Genomic DNA, 15,009 nt, shown 5'->3' on the forward strand with positions numbered 1-15,009 from the left:
CAACTATCTACATGTATTTTGTATTGCTTATGGGATTTATGAGATTGATCACTGTTCGTTATCTTCACCTTTCATTGATTACTGTTCGTTATCTTCACATTTTCATTAATCAATGTTCCCTTTTGCACAAACCTTGCGATTCAACATGCAAAAAGAGTATCCTTTCATTCTGAAAATCAGGGAGATTGGGAAAGCATTGCTGACAAGATGAGGTAAACATATCAAGTCATGAGATCAAGAATTTACATTTGTTAAAATAACATCAATCTGGAAAAACAAAAACATCAGCTTAAAGACTAAACTACAGCTGTTGAAGACAAAATCAGTCCTCCTGTATGGATCCATCGTCGGCAACCCACGTTCGGCCGCACTCCTTTTACTTACCGTGGGACACAACGCCAATATTTTCGCTGGATGGTGTGTCTCGGCTTCTATATGCGATTGGTCGCTTTATCGTTCCTTATTGCGTTATTTAATCAATGAAAAAGCCCCCCCCCCTTATATCCAGTGTTCGGGAGCATAGAAAATATGCTTTGGAAGCGTAGTTTTTTACTACGATTAAGTTGGACAAGTTACAAAGCTTTCAGCGAGATGCTTCATCTGCATTATTAACGCAGAGGGCGTATTTAAATTTTAAAGACTCGGAGAGGGGAATGTCTGTGTTACTAAGCATTTACTACTGCGTACAAGTCTATGTACAGGTTTACATGTTCAGCACTAGTAGTCTCGCCACTTTTATCCATCATACGGGAGCAATGAAAGGTAAAGATAACGAATAGTGATTAAATTCATAACTTCTCTAAGCAATACAAAATAGATAGTTGGGCAAACACGTACCCCTGGACACACCAGAGGTGGGATCAGGTGCCTAGGAGTAAGCATCCCCTGTCGACCGGTTACACCCGCCGTGAGCCCTATATCTTGATCAGGTAAACGGCGTTATCCGTAGTCAAAATCAGTGTGCTAAGAACCTTAAAGAACGGTCTAACAATCGGCATGAAACACGCCAGACGGCATTTGACCCAATGATAGGTTGTATTGACAAACTAGATCGTTATATAACGACCATAGAATTTGCGAAATGCAATGTGTATTTTAACGGACTAGGTATTTCATCGGTTTATATACAGTGTAGGTATGTTAAGGTTACTTGCGTATTTAAACTTTACTGCCGTGATTTGTCCCAGTTGTGTTGTCGGCACAAATTGAACCAGTATAAATTATGACCTTCTTTACATACATGTACCTCTCTCATGTAAACTCAATTGATGTCTCACCTCCGATAATTACAAAATGACATGTGAACGGGATTGTAAGACCATATTTTGATTTAAATGTTCATCTATTTTTTAAATTGTATCATGCATGACTGATTTTATTCATGTGCGATGTAGCAGTGATGATAATGAACATATCAGTGGCGGATCCAGGATTTCCGAAAGAACACGTGAAAGTGAATTATTAGTCAAAATAATCAGCCATTTTGGGGGCAATGTGGAGTTTTCATCTATATATCTTTGATAGTGGCACAACAAAACACACACACTTTGATGGAATGAATGATCCATGTGCAACATTTGTCATCAATAAGTTTCGGGAACAAGGTGCATCAATTAGTTATCCAGATATAAAGGTTTAACACAAGGAATTGTTTAGAAAAGATGGAGTACATTTGTCTGATTTGTGCAACAGCATTTTTATCAATACTTTAAGGAATGCCCTGGATCATTCCATTCGTTGTAGTTTTGTTTCACCAAAATTTCCTTAATGCTTGTCATGAGCCAATGTTGTGTTTGTATGTGCAATTTGCATTTCATATAATACATATATACCGTTTCATAGGGCGCGATTTGTGCCTTTTAGTAACTTATTTAGTTATGGGGTGCAATTGGTACCTGATTTCGGCACAATTGGTGCTTTTTGATATGCAATTTGCATAGTCCTTTTAAGGCCAGATGATATAAACAAATTTTTCTACCTTTAGCACTGAAGAGTTCCCATGGTAAAAAAATACTTTGGTTGGTTTTGGTTTTCTCATTTATAGTTGTTTGGAACTCTTCTGTGTTTTAAGAGCAGGAAAGGGGATTAGTAAACAATGTAAACAATTGTGATGCCAGAATCATTCAGAAAAAAATCAGGAAAAATTATTAGTAAAAACGTCATCAAAGGTTACAGAATGCTAAGAAAGGTTATGCATTATCCCTTGGACGTAAGATAGTGAATGTTGATGCCAATAACAACGTGGTGATCGAGGAGAAGTTGGATGAATCAAGAAAAAATTGCTCGTCTGGTGATAATTCACAAGAATGTCTAGGAAATGAAGAAACGTATCCATCTGATGCATCAGAGAGTGAGGAATCGGAAGAAGAGCATGAGAAGATGATTTGTTGGAGACGAGTTGTGGAACTTGGAATTCTAGTGGACAATTTGGAAAAAGGTTGTGCTGCGTGTGGTAGACCACTAGATTTAACAATGCATAAGACATTGTGAGGACGAAAAACGGTATGGACTTGGACCATTGCTATATATAAGATGTCAGCAGGAAGCATGCAGTTATCTTTCTCCTGTTTCTACTGGGAAACGTGACATAATGCAGAAATTAATGTAAAATGGCACATCAAAGAGATCGATCTGTATTAGGCATTTCTTTATTTTTTTCAGAGATGAATAGCAAAGGAAAACCAAGAGTGACCAAAAAAAAAACCAACCCCAAAACAAACAGTAAAATCATAAATGCCATTGTAAATTATTTTCAGAAGTTGTAAAATTTTATTCTTATATTATGGGAGATAACTCTTCTTTGTCTTTAGAAAATCAGCCAATGTGATATTTACAATTTTGCTTCTACTCTGAAAATTCACCCCGTATGGTATATGATTTTTAAGTTTATATTACACTTTAAACATTAAGTCAACATATTATGAAGTTTATTTTAATTTGTAAACCTTTACTGAGGGTGCAATGTCCATATATGTAATTTTATTGAAGCAGCAATTGATATTTTCCAAGTGTAAAATTTGTAATGCATTAATATTTTACATGTTGTGTTGTAAATCTAATATCAGTACACTCTGTTCTCCCTGACAACCATTTTTTGAGGTATAAAAAAGGTAAACAGATGAAGAATAAACTAATTTACCATGATAACTATTGTTTTGTACTTTTTTTTGAAATATGGAAAATATTTCACTCTCCAAGTCAAAGGGGAAAAGAATTCAATGAATTATCCACTTTTATAAAAGAATGACATCATATAAAGTCTCTTCTAAAGAAAAAATTTGTTTGTATCATCTGCCCTTAATATGCTGTTTCATAGGGCGCGATTTGCGCCTTTTCTGCAATTTTGATAGTCGTGCAGTACAATTTGTACCTGATTTCGGCACAATTGGTGCGGCTTGGATTGTTATTTTGAACAGCTAAATTGCCGCCTCAATTTTTGTGGCGGAAGGGTCGTGCGACTCTGTCCCATGACCCATTGGCATAATTTTGCATAGAATGCTGTCTCCGGGGGGGGGGGGGGGGGTACTGTTTTTTCCAGGCTCTCTTGGATCAAGATGGTATTTCTATTGCTTAATATCTATATTCATTTATCTTATGCTGCCATATTATCATCATCGGCGCATACATGGTATTATATTTGTACTTTCTACAATGTATTATTAAATGGCCATGACAAGCACGCCAAATGTGTTCGACTAGATGGTATTTAGAAACAAAATTTCCCTTTTTAGAGGGATTTCTGGTTAAGTTTCTGTATATTGTCCACGTCAAGGCAGTAACGAAATATCCGACAGTGGAAAGTTATTTTTCCCAACAGTCTCTGAGATGTTTACAGTCCTTTGATTGTTTTAGTCCTAACCTGCTCCACGTGGTGAGTCTGGTGACTCGATTGAAATTTGACCAAGTGAATTTAGCGTGACCATTGTCTGCACGATAATCGATGCCAGGCATGAAACTCCGCAGTCAATTAAAGTGTATATTTAGTGTGACAGAACTATGTACTTTGTCAATTCTCTTCCGAACTGTCACTGATTAAAGCAATGACATTATCATTAAAACATTACAAGCAAAAACGTTTTGTGCACACACTCTATTTGTACACTTTACAGAGGTTGGAAGTAAAAAACAGAAAAATGTTCAAAGTTCCAACATTGCCTGTATCGTGTCATGTCCATCGTAGTAATGGCAATGTCGCTTTTGTCCTCCTCAGAAACTAAGAAAATGGTAAATTTCTTTTCTTGTTTTAGTTTATTTTGAAATTTCAGATATATTATGCTTTGGAAAAAATGAAGCAACCGTTTACCTACGTATCATTTCATACCTGAAGTTACAGCTGATACAGTGATATGTAGGTACATGTGTGTTCTGTGTTTTCTGAAGTAATATACATGTATGCTCACATTTGTAAATTTTTGGCCAAGTACCAAAAACGATTTGGAATTATCATTTAACTCTATGACCTTTCTGTGAAGTTGAAATAAGTAATTAAAATCAGAATTTGATTTGAGATAGAAATCTGATCTGGATTACTAAATATAGACATCTATGTAAATCATGACTTTTCAAACTCAGGATAATATATGGTCATATATATTATCCTGTCTTTTCTCTTCTCCGGAAATATGAATGGGTTATTCATTATATCACGTGGAAGGCATCTTCCTATCTTCATACTATTCATTGCTTTGTATTACATTAGGAAAATAGATTTTAAAAAATCCCGAATTTGAAATCAATATGCCGAAATTTAAAAAGAAAAGAAGAAAAATTTCTCTGGTATTTCGGTGCAATTGAAGTACATGATTTGATGCATTATGATCTAAGAAAAGTTTTAGGTGCAATTATCTTCCTTAAGAAAAGAGATCCTTTAATTTTAAAAAAAATCCATGCATATGTTTATAACAGTAATTATTACAAATGTATCAACATCGAAAAGTTATTTCCGAACTTTGGAGAAATTCAATCAATATTTGATAAAAAATTATATATATATATATATATATATATATATATATATATATATATATATATATACATGTATATATTATCAGTTTTGAAATAAATGTAATGATTAGATATGACGTTCATATATTCCGCATTTTCAAGAAACACCACCCATATAACACGTATACAATGTTGATATTTGATACACAAACATATCTATTTTCCTTTTGAGAACCTCTTGTGTGGGTATTTACAGGTCTATAAATAAATATGTTGATATACAATAGAAGGGAAGTTATAGTTTACATTATGTATAGTGATGAGAAAGGTGAAACAAATAGGAATCGAGCAATATGAAACATACAAATTGAAATCGATTTATTTACAATGTATGAGTGCATGTGGATACAATCTCGTACATCATGTAAAGAGATCCGTTAATTTCATTCTGTAAGTATAAATTTTTATTGTATATTTTCATGATTTAGTAGGTATACTGCGCACTGATAAAATGACAATGATATTTAGATTGATATATACGTTTCATTGAGAAATTTATTTAACTCGATGTCTATAATATAAGTGTATATTTTAAAGTTCGTCGTTCTATGTTGCACAATCTGTCAGAAACGCCCAATGTTTACATATCGCATTTCATTACCACGTGACCTACAGAGGGACGGAAAGGAAAAACGAAAGTTGTCATTAAATTCCTAAACGCACGTCTATCATTTCTTTAGTTTGATTCGGAGCTAACACTAGTGAAGTTAAAGTAACTTAATTAGAGCGACTTTCACACTTAACAACAGTTATTGATAAGTAGTATGAGGGGGAAATATACAGGTAGATATATATTGGCCTAAATGGTGCATAGGCCTATACATGTAGTTCTCATGTTGAAAATTTGCAACCAGAGAAAACGATTCTCAAACGAGGCGCAGCTAATGTTAGTGTTGGTTTTCTTAGAGTGAAAATTTTCAGTGTTACCCTCAACTACTTTTACTATTTGTTTTATTATACTGAATGTCAAACAATTTGGCTCCACTTTTTTGGCACGCTGTTTTTGGCTATATTTAGCTCTAAAACTTCATAGTTATTTCGGATTTCAAACATTTCGGTTGAGCATCACTGAAGAGACATTATTTGTCGAAATGCGCATCTGGTGCATCAAAATTGGTACCGTATAAGTTTTACATGTATTTATATACTGCATGATAATAACGTACAAAAATTCAACTGAATTTCTTTTTAGCTAGATTTAACTGTGAACAAGTAACAAAAAATTTCAACATGGTGAAATTAATTCAAAATTAACGAGTTCAAAACGTTACCTTCTGCGCTAGTTACTCGGAAATGTAAGTATATACTTTCTGTGCTATTTATACGGTAATGTAAGTATATATTTTCTGCGCTATTTATACGGTAATGTAAGTATATACTTTCTGCGCTATTTATACGGTAATGTATAAGGGTTTTTTTCATTTCAATTTATTCAGGTATAAAATATCACAGAATGTCGTGATTGTAAATTTGAAATTACAAATTGAAACCTGGCATAATCTATAAGAACTATGCAGTTATAACAGTTAGAGAATAAATGACTGTATGAATAACATGACAAATGATGATATCTTAACCTAAGGATAACCCATAAAAGCTTAAATTAGCTTATTTCCAATGGGGTCCTTATATTTATACAATATATACGATCAACAGACAAAAAGAATAAACATTACATGACTAACAATTGGAATTTTGGCAGGTTTTGATTAATAGTTGCATAATGCATTGAAAAATGACAAGCTTCAGACATATTTTATACTAGAATACAAGTAATTTTAAACAAAATTGGACATGTTATCTGGTTATGCCCCTTGCCTTGCTGGCTAATAAGGACTTTACAGCTTTTTTAAAACTTTGCTTAGTTGCCAACTCTTTTGTATCTAAAGGTAAATTATTCCAATCCTTGATAGCATTGTAAAAAAAAAAAGAAGATTCTTTGCCTTTTATCTTAGGTATGATAAAAATTTTGTTTGTAGCACTTCCAGTATTATTATTGTTTAGAACAAATTGATCATAGAGATAAAGTGGGGCTCTACCATGAAATATATTAAATACATGGTTCAATCTTAGTTGAGTAGCTCTGTCATCCACTTTTAACATGCCCAAAGATCTAGAATGTCACTAGAAATGCTAGCTCTAGGACCTAGATTTAAAATAAATCTGACAACTTTGTTTTGGGTTACTTGCAATTTTTGTTTAAGTCGTTTGCCAATACCACAATACCAAGAAGAACATACATAATCAAAATAGCATTGTATTAAAGCAGAACATAAGGTCTTTCTTGACTGTAAATTTAGGCAAGATGCATTTCTGTACAAGAAATGAAGTCTAGCATTTACCTTTTGAATTATGCTTGAAACAATATTTTCACATGATAGAAATTTATCTATACATACACCTAAATATTTAACACTATCAGATGCTTTGATTTCATGACCATTAAATAGAATTTCAAAACTTGAAACATTTTTCAATTTTTGGGGTGGTCCAAATAAAATGGTTTCGGTTTTTCCAAGGTGAAGAGACAGTTTGTTATCTACATGCCATGAAGAGCAATTTTCCATAACATTTCCCAGTTTTTGTGCAATGGCACCAGGATCTCTATGAACATAAAATACAGCACTATCGTCAGCATATCAAATCAACTTGCAGTCTTTGTCAATACTTATAGACATATCATTGACATAAATTAAGAATAGAAGAGGGCCTAAAATGCTCCCCTGAGGTACTCCACAATCGATTTGGTTAAAATTGGATGCTACATTATTGACATGAACTTGCTGCTGTCTACCAGATATAGCTAAGACATAAACCACTCTGTGGATAAAACTCCTAAAACCTCTAATTTGTCACATAAGATTTTATGATCGACAGTGTCAAATGATTTTTGTAAGTCCAACATTACCATACCAGTAAAAAGCCCTTTGGAGGTATTGCTTCTAATGAAATCTAATATATGTATTAAACAGGTATCCGTAGAAAAATGGCTTCTAAAACCTGATTGATAAAAATAAAACAAGTTGTTACTGTTCAAAAAATGTAAAAGTTGTACATGGACACATTTTCCCAGTATCTTTGACACTATACAAAGTATGCTAACTGGCTTATAATTGCCAACTTCCAGTGAACTTCCCTTTTTGAAAAGGGGCTTGACCCTTGCAATTTTAAATTCATTTGGTACAACACCACTTAAGATGGATTTATTTACAATATACATGATAGGTTCTTCAATGAAAAAAAAAGCAAACAAGCTGCTGATCATCGTTTGTTAAATCAACCGATACCTCCAGTAGTACTTTCTCTTACAGAGATTCCAGGTTTGGTTTTTTTTTGGGGGAGGGTGTAAATGGTTTTTTTTTTTTTATTAAATACAAATATTCTGAATCAAAAAACTTGATTTGATAAACAAGGTGTACTAATTTCTGACTTCATAGTAGATATGGGTGCGTTCATCATTATTATCAGGTGAAAAAATGTGACTCTTTTGATTGAAAAAAAAAAAAGAATCTTTGAAAGAATTGCTACATTCGGATTTGGCTTGTTTGCTTGTTGTTGTTTTTTTCTTCGGTTTGTTGGTTTGTTGTTTTCTCATCTATATTTTCCCCTTGTATTTTCTTTTTAAAGTTCGCAAATATCATGAACGTTTTCAATTTCTGTGTATGATAGACCAAATGAATTTAAGAAAATGTGTCAATCATTTAAAGGGGCATGGACACGATTTGAGCTGAAAATTTTCAAATTTTATTTTTCCATTTTTTATGTTTAGAATGCTTAACTAAGGTATTCCTAGTGGTCAGCAAAAATTTGAATGTTAGTTGTCGATGTACATGGGAGATACAGAGCTCACAATTCTTTGTTTTTGTTTAAATTTACTAGTAAAAGTTTCGTTTAAAGCAATTTTTTTCAATTTACAAGTTAATTCTAAAAACAATTAAATAGTTTCCTGTGTTTGGCACATCTCATTTTGATTTAAACATGCTATGTTGTATACTAATAAACATAAACATGGCATGAGCCTTGTTTACATATACATATAACAAAGAATTGTGAGTATTATATCTCACTTGTAACTCAACAACTGATATTCAAATTTTAGTTGACCATTAAAAATATTTTAGTTACGCTTTATAAACAATAAAAATGGAAAATTAAGATTTGAAAATTTTCATCTCAAATCGTGCCGATGTCCCTTTAAACCACGAAAAATTTGACACCCCCCCCCCCCTCCTCTAAAAACATGAATGAAGAAAACACCAAAACAAATTAAACAGTATATATATATAAACTGCTGTTCAATTAACATAAAGTTTGAGAAAATTATCTAAATTAAATTTGTTGTTTGTATGTGTTTTTAAAAAAAATCATATACGCCGAAAATACGTGTGAATGTTGTTAATTGCTGATCCAGTGCACGTGAATTTTGTGAACAGTGAGTATGTTCAGATACAATGTATCTCTTTGTAGATGAATTAGATTATGTCGACACAACCTAAACCACAATTTGCGGAAGTGGATTCTGCTGTTCAGCCAATGATATCTCTCGTTATTGCCAATGTTGGCGGGCCGAGTGCAGGGACTGGAACAGCGGCCAAGCGAAAAAAAGATATTGCTGGATTTCTACACAAATTCCAGCCAAATATTGTCCTTTTACAGGAATTTTCTTGGGTCGGAATAACTGGACCAGCCTGGAAAAATGTTTCAATACCAGACAAGTATGAATATACTGGTAATAATGAGGCTAGCATTTTGTACGATAAAAATGAGTTCATCATAGAAATTCCCAGCCTGACAGAAATGGAGAAGCTGCTTGATGAGATGATACGAAAAGGAAAACTTCCTATGGGTTTCACGCCAATATCAAGAATGTGTACTCGAGTTATCAAAACCAAAGGTCTTCCAAACTTGAAATTCATTTGTGTTTCTTGGCACGGTCGATACAAAGGCAAAAAAATGTCAAATTTGGTAGATGAGCTTAAACAGTTACTTCTCTTTCTTCAAACATACAGTGATAAAAAAGGTCTACCATTCATTGTCGCTGGGGATTATAACATCCCTTACGAGGAAGCCAAAATACATGTGAACACCCCTCTCGTTATTTATCAATATCAGCCTCTGAAACGAAGAGAAGGCAAGGTAATAGACTTTTTCATAGGGTCGGAACTGTTGCCACTGGATAACATGTCTGCCATAGATTGGAGGACCGTAGAGGGTGCTGAAGATGCTTATAAAATATTTGATCACGATCCGATATACGGTGTCATCAGACGATTTCCAAGGTCAAAGACGAGACAGGCCCCCAAACCTGTAGCTTCTGTGCAGCAGAATGTCACACAACGGGTGGTTCTACGGAAGTCGAAAACACTCACACGAGAGAAACAATCCCATAAGAAAAGTAATTGTGTTGTTCAGTGATGTGTGATCCATAGAGATTTTGTGAATGGACTGTTAGTAGTAATCTAGTTTTAAGACATTAGTGATTTGCTTCAACTCAGGGGAATGATGGTAGCTATTGTGAGTCGACTCACGAAATATGATATCGTTGTGCCTTCCATGAAGCTATTTATCATCTAAATAATTCTTCTGTCATTCTTCGCAGAAAAGAAACGAAAACGGATCATCAACTCAAAAATTCATTATTTTAAAAGATTGGGTGTAGTCAGTTTCTGCGTTCATGAAGGTATGACGCAGGATTCTGTTCGCCATGTTTCTATTTTTTTAAAAGATAGATGAGATATATATATATATATATATATATATATATATATAGAGAGAGAGAGAGAGAGAGAGAGAGAGAGAGATAAAGGAGGACAAACTGTATTATTATAGATCCTCCTTTAAGAAGACTTTACCCAGGTCCCGAAATGTCAGGTCTTTGATTTTTCTTTGTGTGCAATATTTTTACACAATATACAATATATAACATATATATTTATATAATATATATATCTATATAATATATGCTAATTTGTTATTTTAAAACTAGTCTGATATACTGGATTATGTTTATTATACTAAAAACTTGTTAGTCGTTTATATTTTAAACTGGATGTTTAATATATTATTTTTCGTGTTTTATTTGCGTGTCATACTTTTCTTTCATCCGAGTGCGTGGGTGTATCCAACCAAAGCCCAAACACTCCATTCATCTACAATAACAGTTACTCCAGTAATAAGGATGGCTAGATACACTCCATTCATCTACAATAACAGTTACTCCAGTAATAAGGATGGCTAGATACACTCCATTCATCTACAATAACAGTTACTCCAGTAATAAGGATGGCTAGATACACTCCATTCATCTACAATAACAGTTACTCCAGTAATAAGAATGGCTAGATACACTCCATTCATCTACAATAACAGTTACTCCAGTAATAAGGATGGCTAGATACACTCCATTCATCTACAATAACAGTTACTCCAGTAATAAGGATGGCTAGATACACTCCATTCATCTACAATGACAGTTACTCCAGTAATAAGGATGGATAGATACACTCCATTCATCTACAATAACTACCTATGAGAAACTTAATAATAATAATTATTATTATTATTCATATATCACCCTATATGACTATAAATAACCACTCTAAAGCGCTGGACACAATAAAAATGATACAGCATGTTATAAAAGTAGTAAAAGGAAATTACAATAGTGTTAAGACAGATGATATCAAAACAATGCTTGCAAAACATCAATAATGTTAAGTAAAATTACTAAAATCTAAAACATGATGTGTATTAAGAAAGTTCCACGCCGTACAATCAAATGATATATAAATATACAAATATACACTTGAAAAAGTCATGTTAAAACTGATGGTAAAGAAACCATAAAGATTTAACCACCTATAATACTAATAATATGCAAGTCTAAAAAGATGTGTTTGTAAATGTTTTTTTTAAAAGTGTTCAAATTCTGACAACGGCGGGGGGATATCAGGCAGAGAGTTCCAGAGTGTAGCTGCTGCCACATCCAAGCGCCTGTTTCCATATGTGGAGGTTCGACATCTAGGTCTAACTAATGTCAGTGAATTTTCATTGGCATCACTGAGCAGATTGTTTCGCGCCTTATTGTGTACGAGAGTTCTCCAAAGGGAAATAACTCGGATGTATCATGATTTGACCCTTTGTCATTTTTAAAGCATGATACCTACTTTGTCAGGGCCGTAAATTAACCTTCAATTTGGAGGAGGCAGGAAATTAGGCGGGGGTCTGGGGGCCGCCCAGGCCACCAGACGCTGAGCACATTTTGTGCACACTGAACACGTTTCGTGCAAAATCCTTGATTCTAGGGCCTTCTAAGATGTTACTTGACTAACTCATTCTAAAAGAAAGATTTGGAATGCTTTTTAAGGGAGGTATCATGTTCTTAGTTATTGGAAACAACATAAATTCTAATGAACTTTAAATTTTAATTTTTATTGGCTCAAAAGTTGGAGGAGGCAGCTGCCTCCTCCGCCTCCATGTAATTTACGGCCCTGTTTGTGTAACCTTTTACTTGACATTTTTCAGACCTTGTGCATTATATGTGTTATAAAAATATTGAAGATATATACATGTGACATTTTAAAAGTGTTTCTGTGTTGTGTGTTTTTTTTTTTTAATTCTACGTTTAATATGTCACTTTTCCAGTATGTTTTGTTCTGCTGTATCTATGATAGATAACATATTTAAAAGCAATTATGAATAAAAGCTGCAATTGATGGCAAATAAATTGAAAAATAAAAGAACAAATATTTAGCATATAATTTGTGATTGAATGTATATAACTTCATAGAATCAGAATGAATCTGAAGAAATAAACCCGTCAAATCAGCAGAAAACGTCGATTCATGAATCATCGTCATCCTGTCAGTGATTCCTGCTCGTAATCTCCGATGTGCATTGACCTCGGAGGTTACCGGTTTGGAAAAAGATATCTTCAATTGCACAACAATTTAATTAAAGATATCTTCAAATAATTAATGATATCTTCAATTCCGAATTATTGCGCGCATTAATTGAATTGATGATAGCATTAATTCTTCAGCTGAATTGATGCGTGCTTTAATTGATTAATGATCTCTTCAAATGAATTAATGATATCAACAATCGAATTGATGCGCGCTACAATTCAATTGAAGAGAGCAATAATTGATATAATGCGCGCATTAAATCAATTGATGAGAGCAATAATTGTATTGATGCGCGCATCAATTCAATTGATGAGAGCAATGATTCTTTTACAGAGAGCAACTATATAATCAAAGATATCTTCAATTCAACATATCCACAATTGAATTAATGATCTCTTTAATTCAATTGTTGCTCTCTTTAAAAGAATTGATGCGCGCATTAATTCCTTATACAAAAGCATTATAAATAATTAAAGATATCTTCAATTGAATTAAAGAGATCATCAAATTATTTATACCGTGCTCTAAATTAATTATTGCGAGCAATATTTCTACGAAATTGATGCTCTCATCAACTGAATTGAAAAGAGCAATAATTGAATTAATGCGCGCATCGAATCTATTATTGCTCTCATTAATTCAATTGATGCACGCATTAATTCATTTGATGAGAGCAATAATTGATTTAATGCGCGTATTAATTCAAATAATTCCAATGTTATTTATTACAATTGTTTTGATTGCACAAAAATAAAGCTGAACAAGAGTTTATACATCAATAAATCCGAAAATGCGATGTACTTCTTTTCATTCATGAAACGCTGTAATCTTTTGAAACAAACAACGTGTAGTTACCCACGTCAGTTTCCGTCTCTGTATATATATGACCTTGGCTCAGCAACCCGATTATGTTCGGCAATCATCGTTCCCATGTCCTTGTATACGACGCAATGACGATTTATACGAAACGCTCATTGTAGGTATGCTCTCAAACAATATTCCCTTGTTTATTTTGCTGAATTTTTCTTCAGATCTTGGGGATTATATTAGTTATACTGATAAGTGTTATTTAGTGAATAATTGGATAGTTAAAAAAAAATATCGTCAGTTACAGCTTGTATTGCTTTAAAGCAACCAGACCATTTCTGTTCTTGATTCGATTTTTTTATGCTCATATTTATAAACGATAGTTTCCTCTCATACATGTAAATCTATGACCTACTATGGCCTAGCTGCAGATCTGTAGCTCTCCGGCAAATGGTCTGTCCCATTATTTTCACAGAAAGCTACAAATCTGCAGCTAATTCTGGTCCCGTTGGACGTGGTTGGAATTAAAAAAAAAATGGAGTTATACACCATTTGAAAACAGTTCACTCATTAGATATGCTAATATTCCTGTACAATGAAGTTCATGAGAATTAACAGAAACTGAAAATTAATACAACAATTTTGATGCTGACTACCCATTTAAGACTACATAAAGTCAATATATATTTCACATGTTTACCTTCCACTGTTCTATGCAATTCATAATACTCACCATTTTGCCAGTTTTATCGAACATAGTATCTTTTCTGCAATTTCATTGGCTACGAGGCTTAATCCTGGTTCATCAGATCCCAGCGTTTATTTCTAGTATGCTCCTATATAAAGAGCTGCATAAGCAGATTTAGTCACTCTGCTAGGGTTAAGAACATAAGATTCGTGATTTACATGAATTTCGTGTTCGTTTCTTTTCTTTCACATAGAGTAGGGTTTTCAAAATAGTAAGCAGTCCGTAGGAGTTTGATTTTTCTTTATTAAATGTAGGTCTCTTGTAGAGACAATTTACTTTTTTCATGATAGCATTAGATATCCCTTACCAGTACCTTAGTATTTTTCAGAGTAAGTATTTTCACGTTTAGACTATCTAGGAGTGTGTTCGAGACCGCCGTTCCCGTGCTCAGTTTGACAAGAACATGTGCGCACAAACTCGTTCTTATTCCTCGAGAGGCAATCGGAACTCCTCGAATGTCTCGCGCACTCGACATGTCGAGAGGTGGTGTGAGTTCTTGCACCTCGAACCCGTTCTCGGCGAGCGGGATCGGCAAGAATTTGT

At 33.7% G+C, this 15,009-nt stretch overlaps 1 protein-coding gene across 1 annotated transcript; it reads left to right on the forward strand.

Annotated features, from left to right (window-relative positions):
• Positions 1-5,470: 5,470 nt before the first annotated feature.
• Positions 5,471-11,082, forward strand: LOC125652007 (uncharacterized). The gene is made up of 2 exons (XM_056166255.1): positions 5,471-6,299; positions 9,472-11,082. Exon 2 carries the CDS (start codon positions 9,484-9,486, stop codon positions 10,417-10,419), a length of 936 nt encoding a protein of 311 aa, XP_056022230.1. The 5' UTR covers positions 5,471-6,299; positions 9,472-9,483; the 3' UTR covers positions 10,420-11,082.
• Positions 11,083-15,009: the final 3,927 nt, after the last annotated feature.

Source organism: Ostrea edulis, chromosome 5 (genome assembly GCF_947568905.1).
Source record: "Ostrea edulis chromosome 5, xbOstEdul1.1, whole genome shotgun sequence".
NCBI classification, from domain to species: Eukaryota; Metazoa; Mollusca; class Bivalvia; order Ostreida; family Ostreidae; genus Ostrea; species Ostrea edulis.

Coding starts and splice junctions, on each gene's coding strand:
- LOC125652007 (XM_056166255.1), top strand. CDS start 9,484: ATGTCGACACAACCTAAACCACAATTTGCGGAAGTGGATTCTGCTGTT.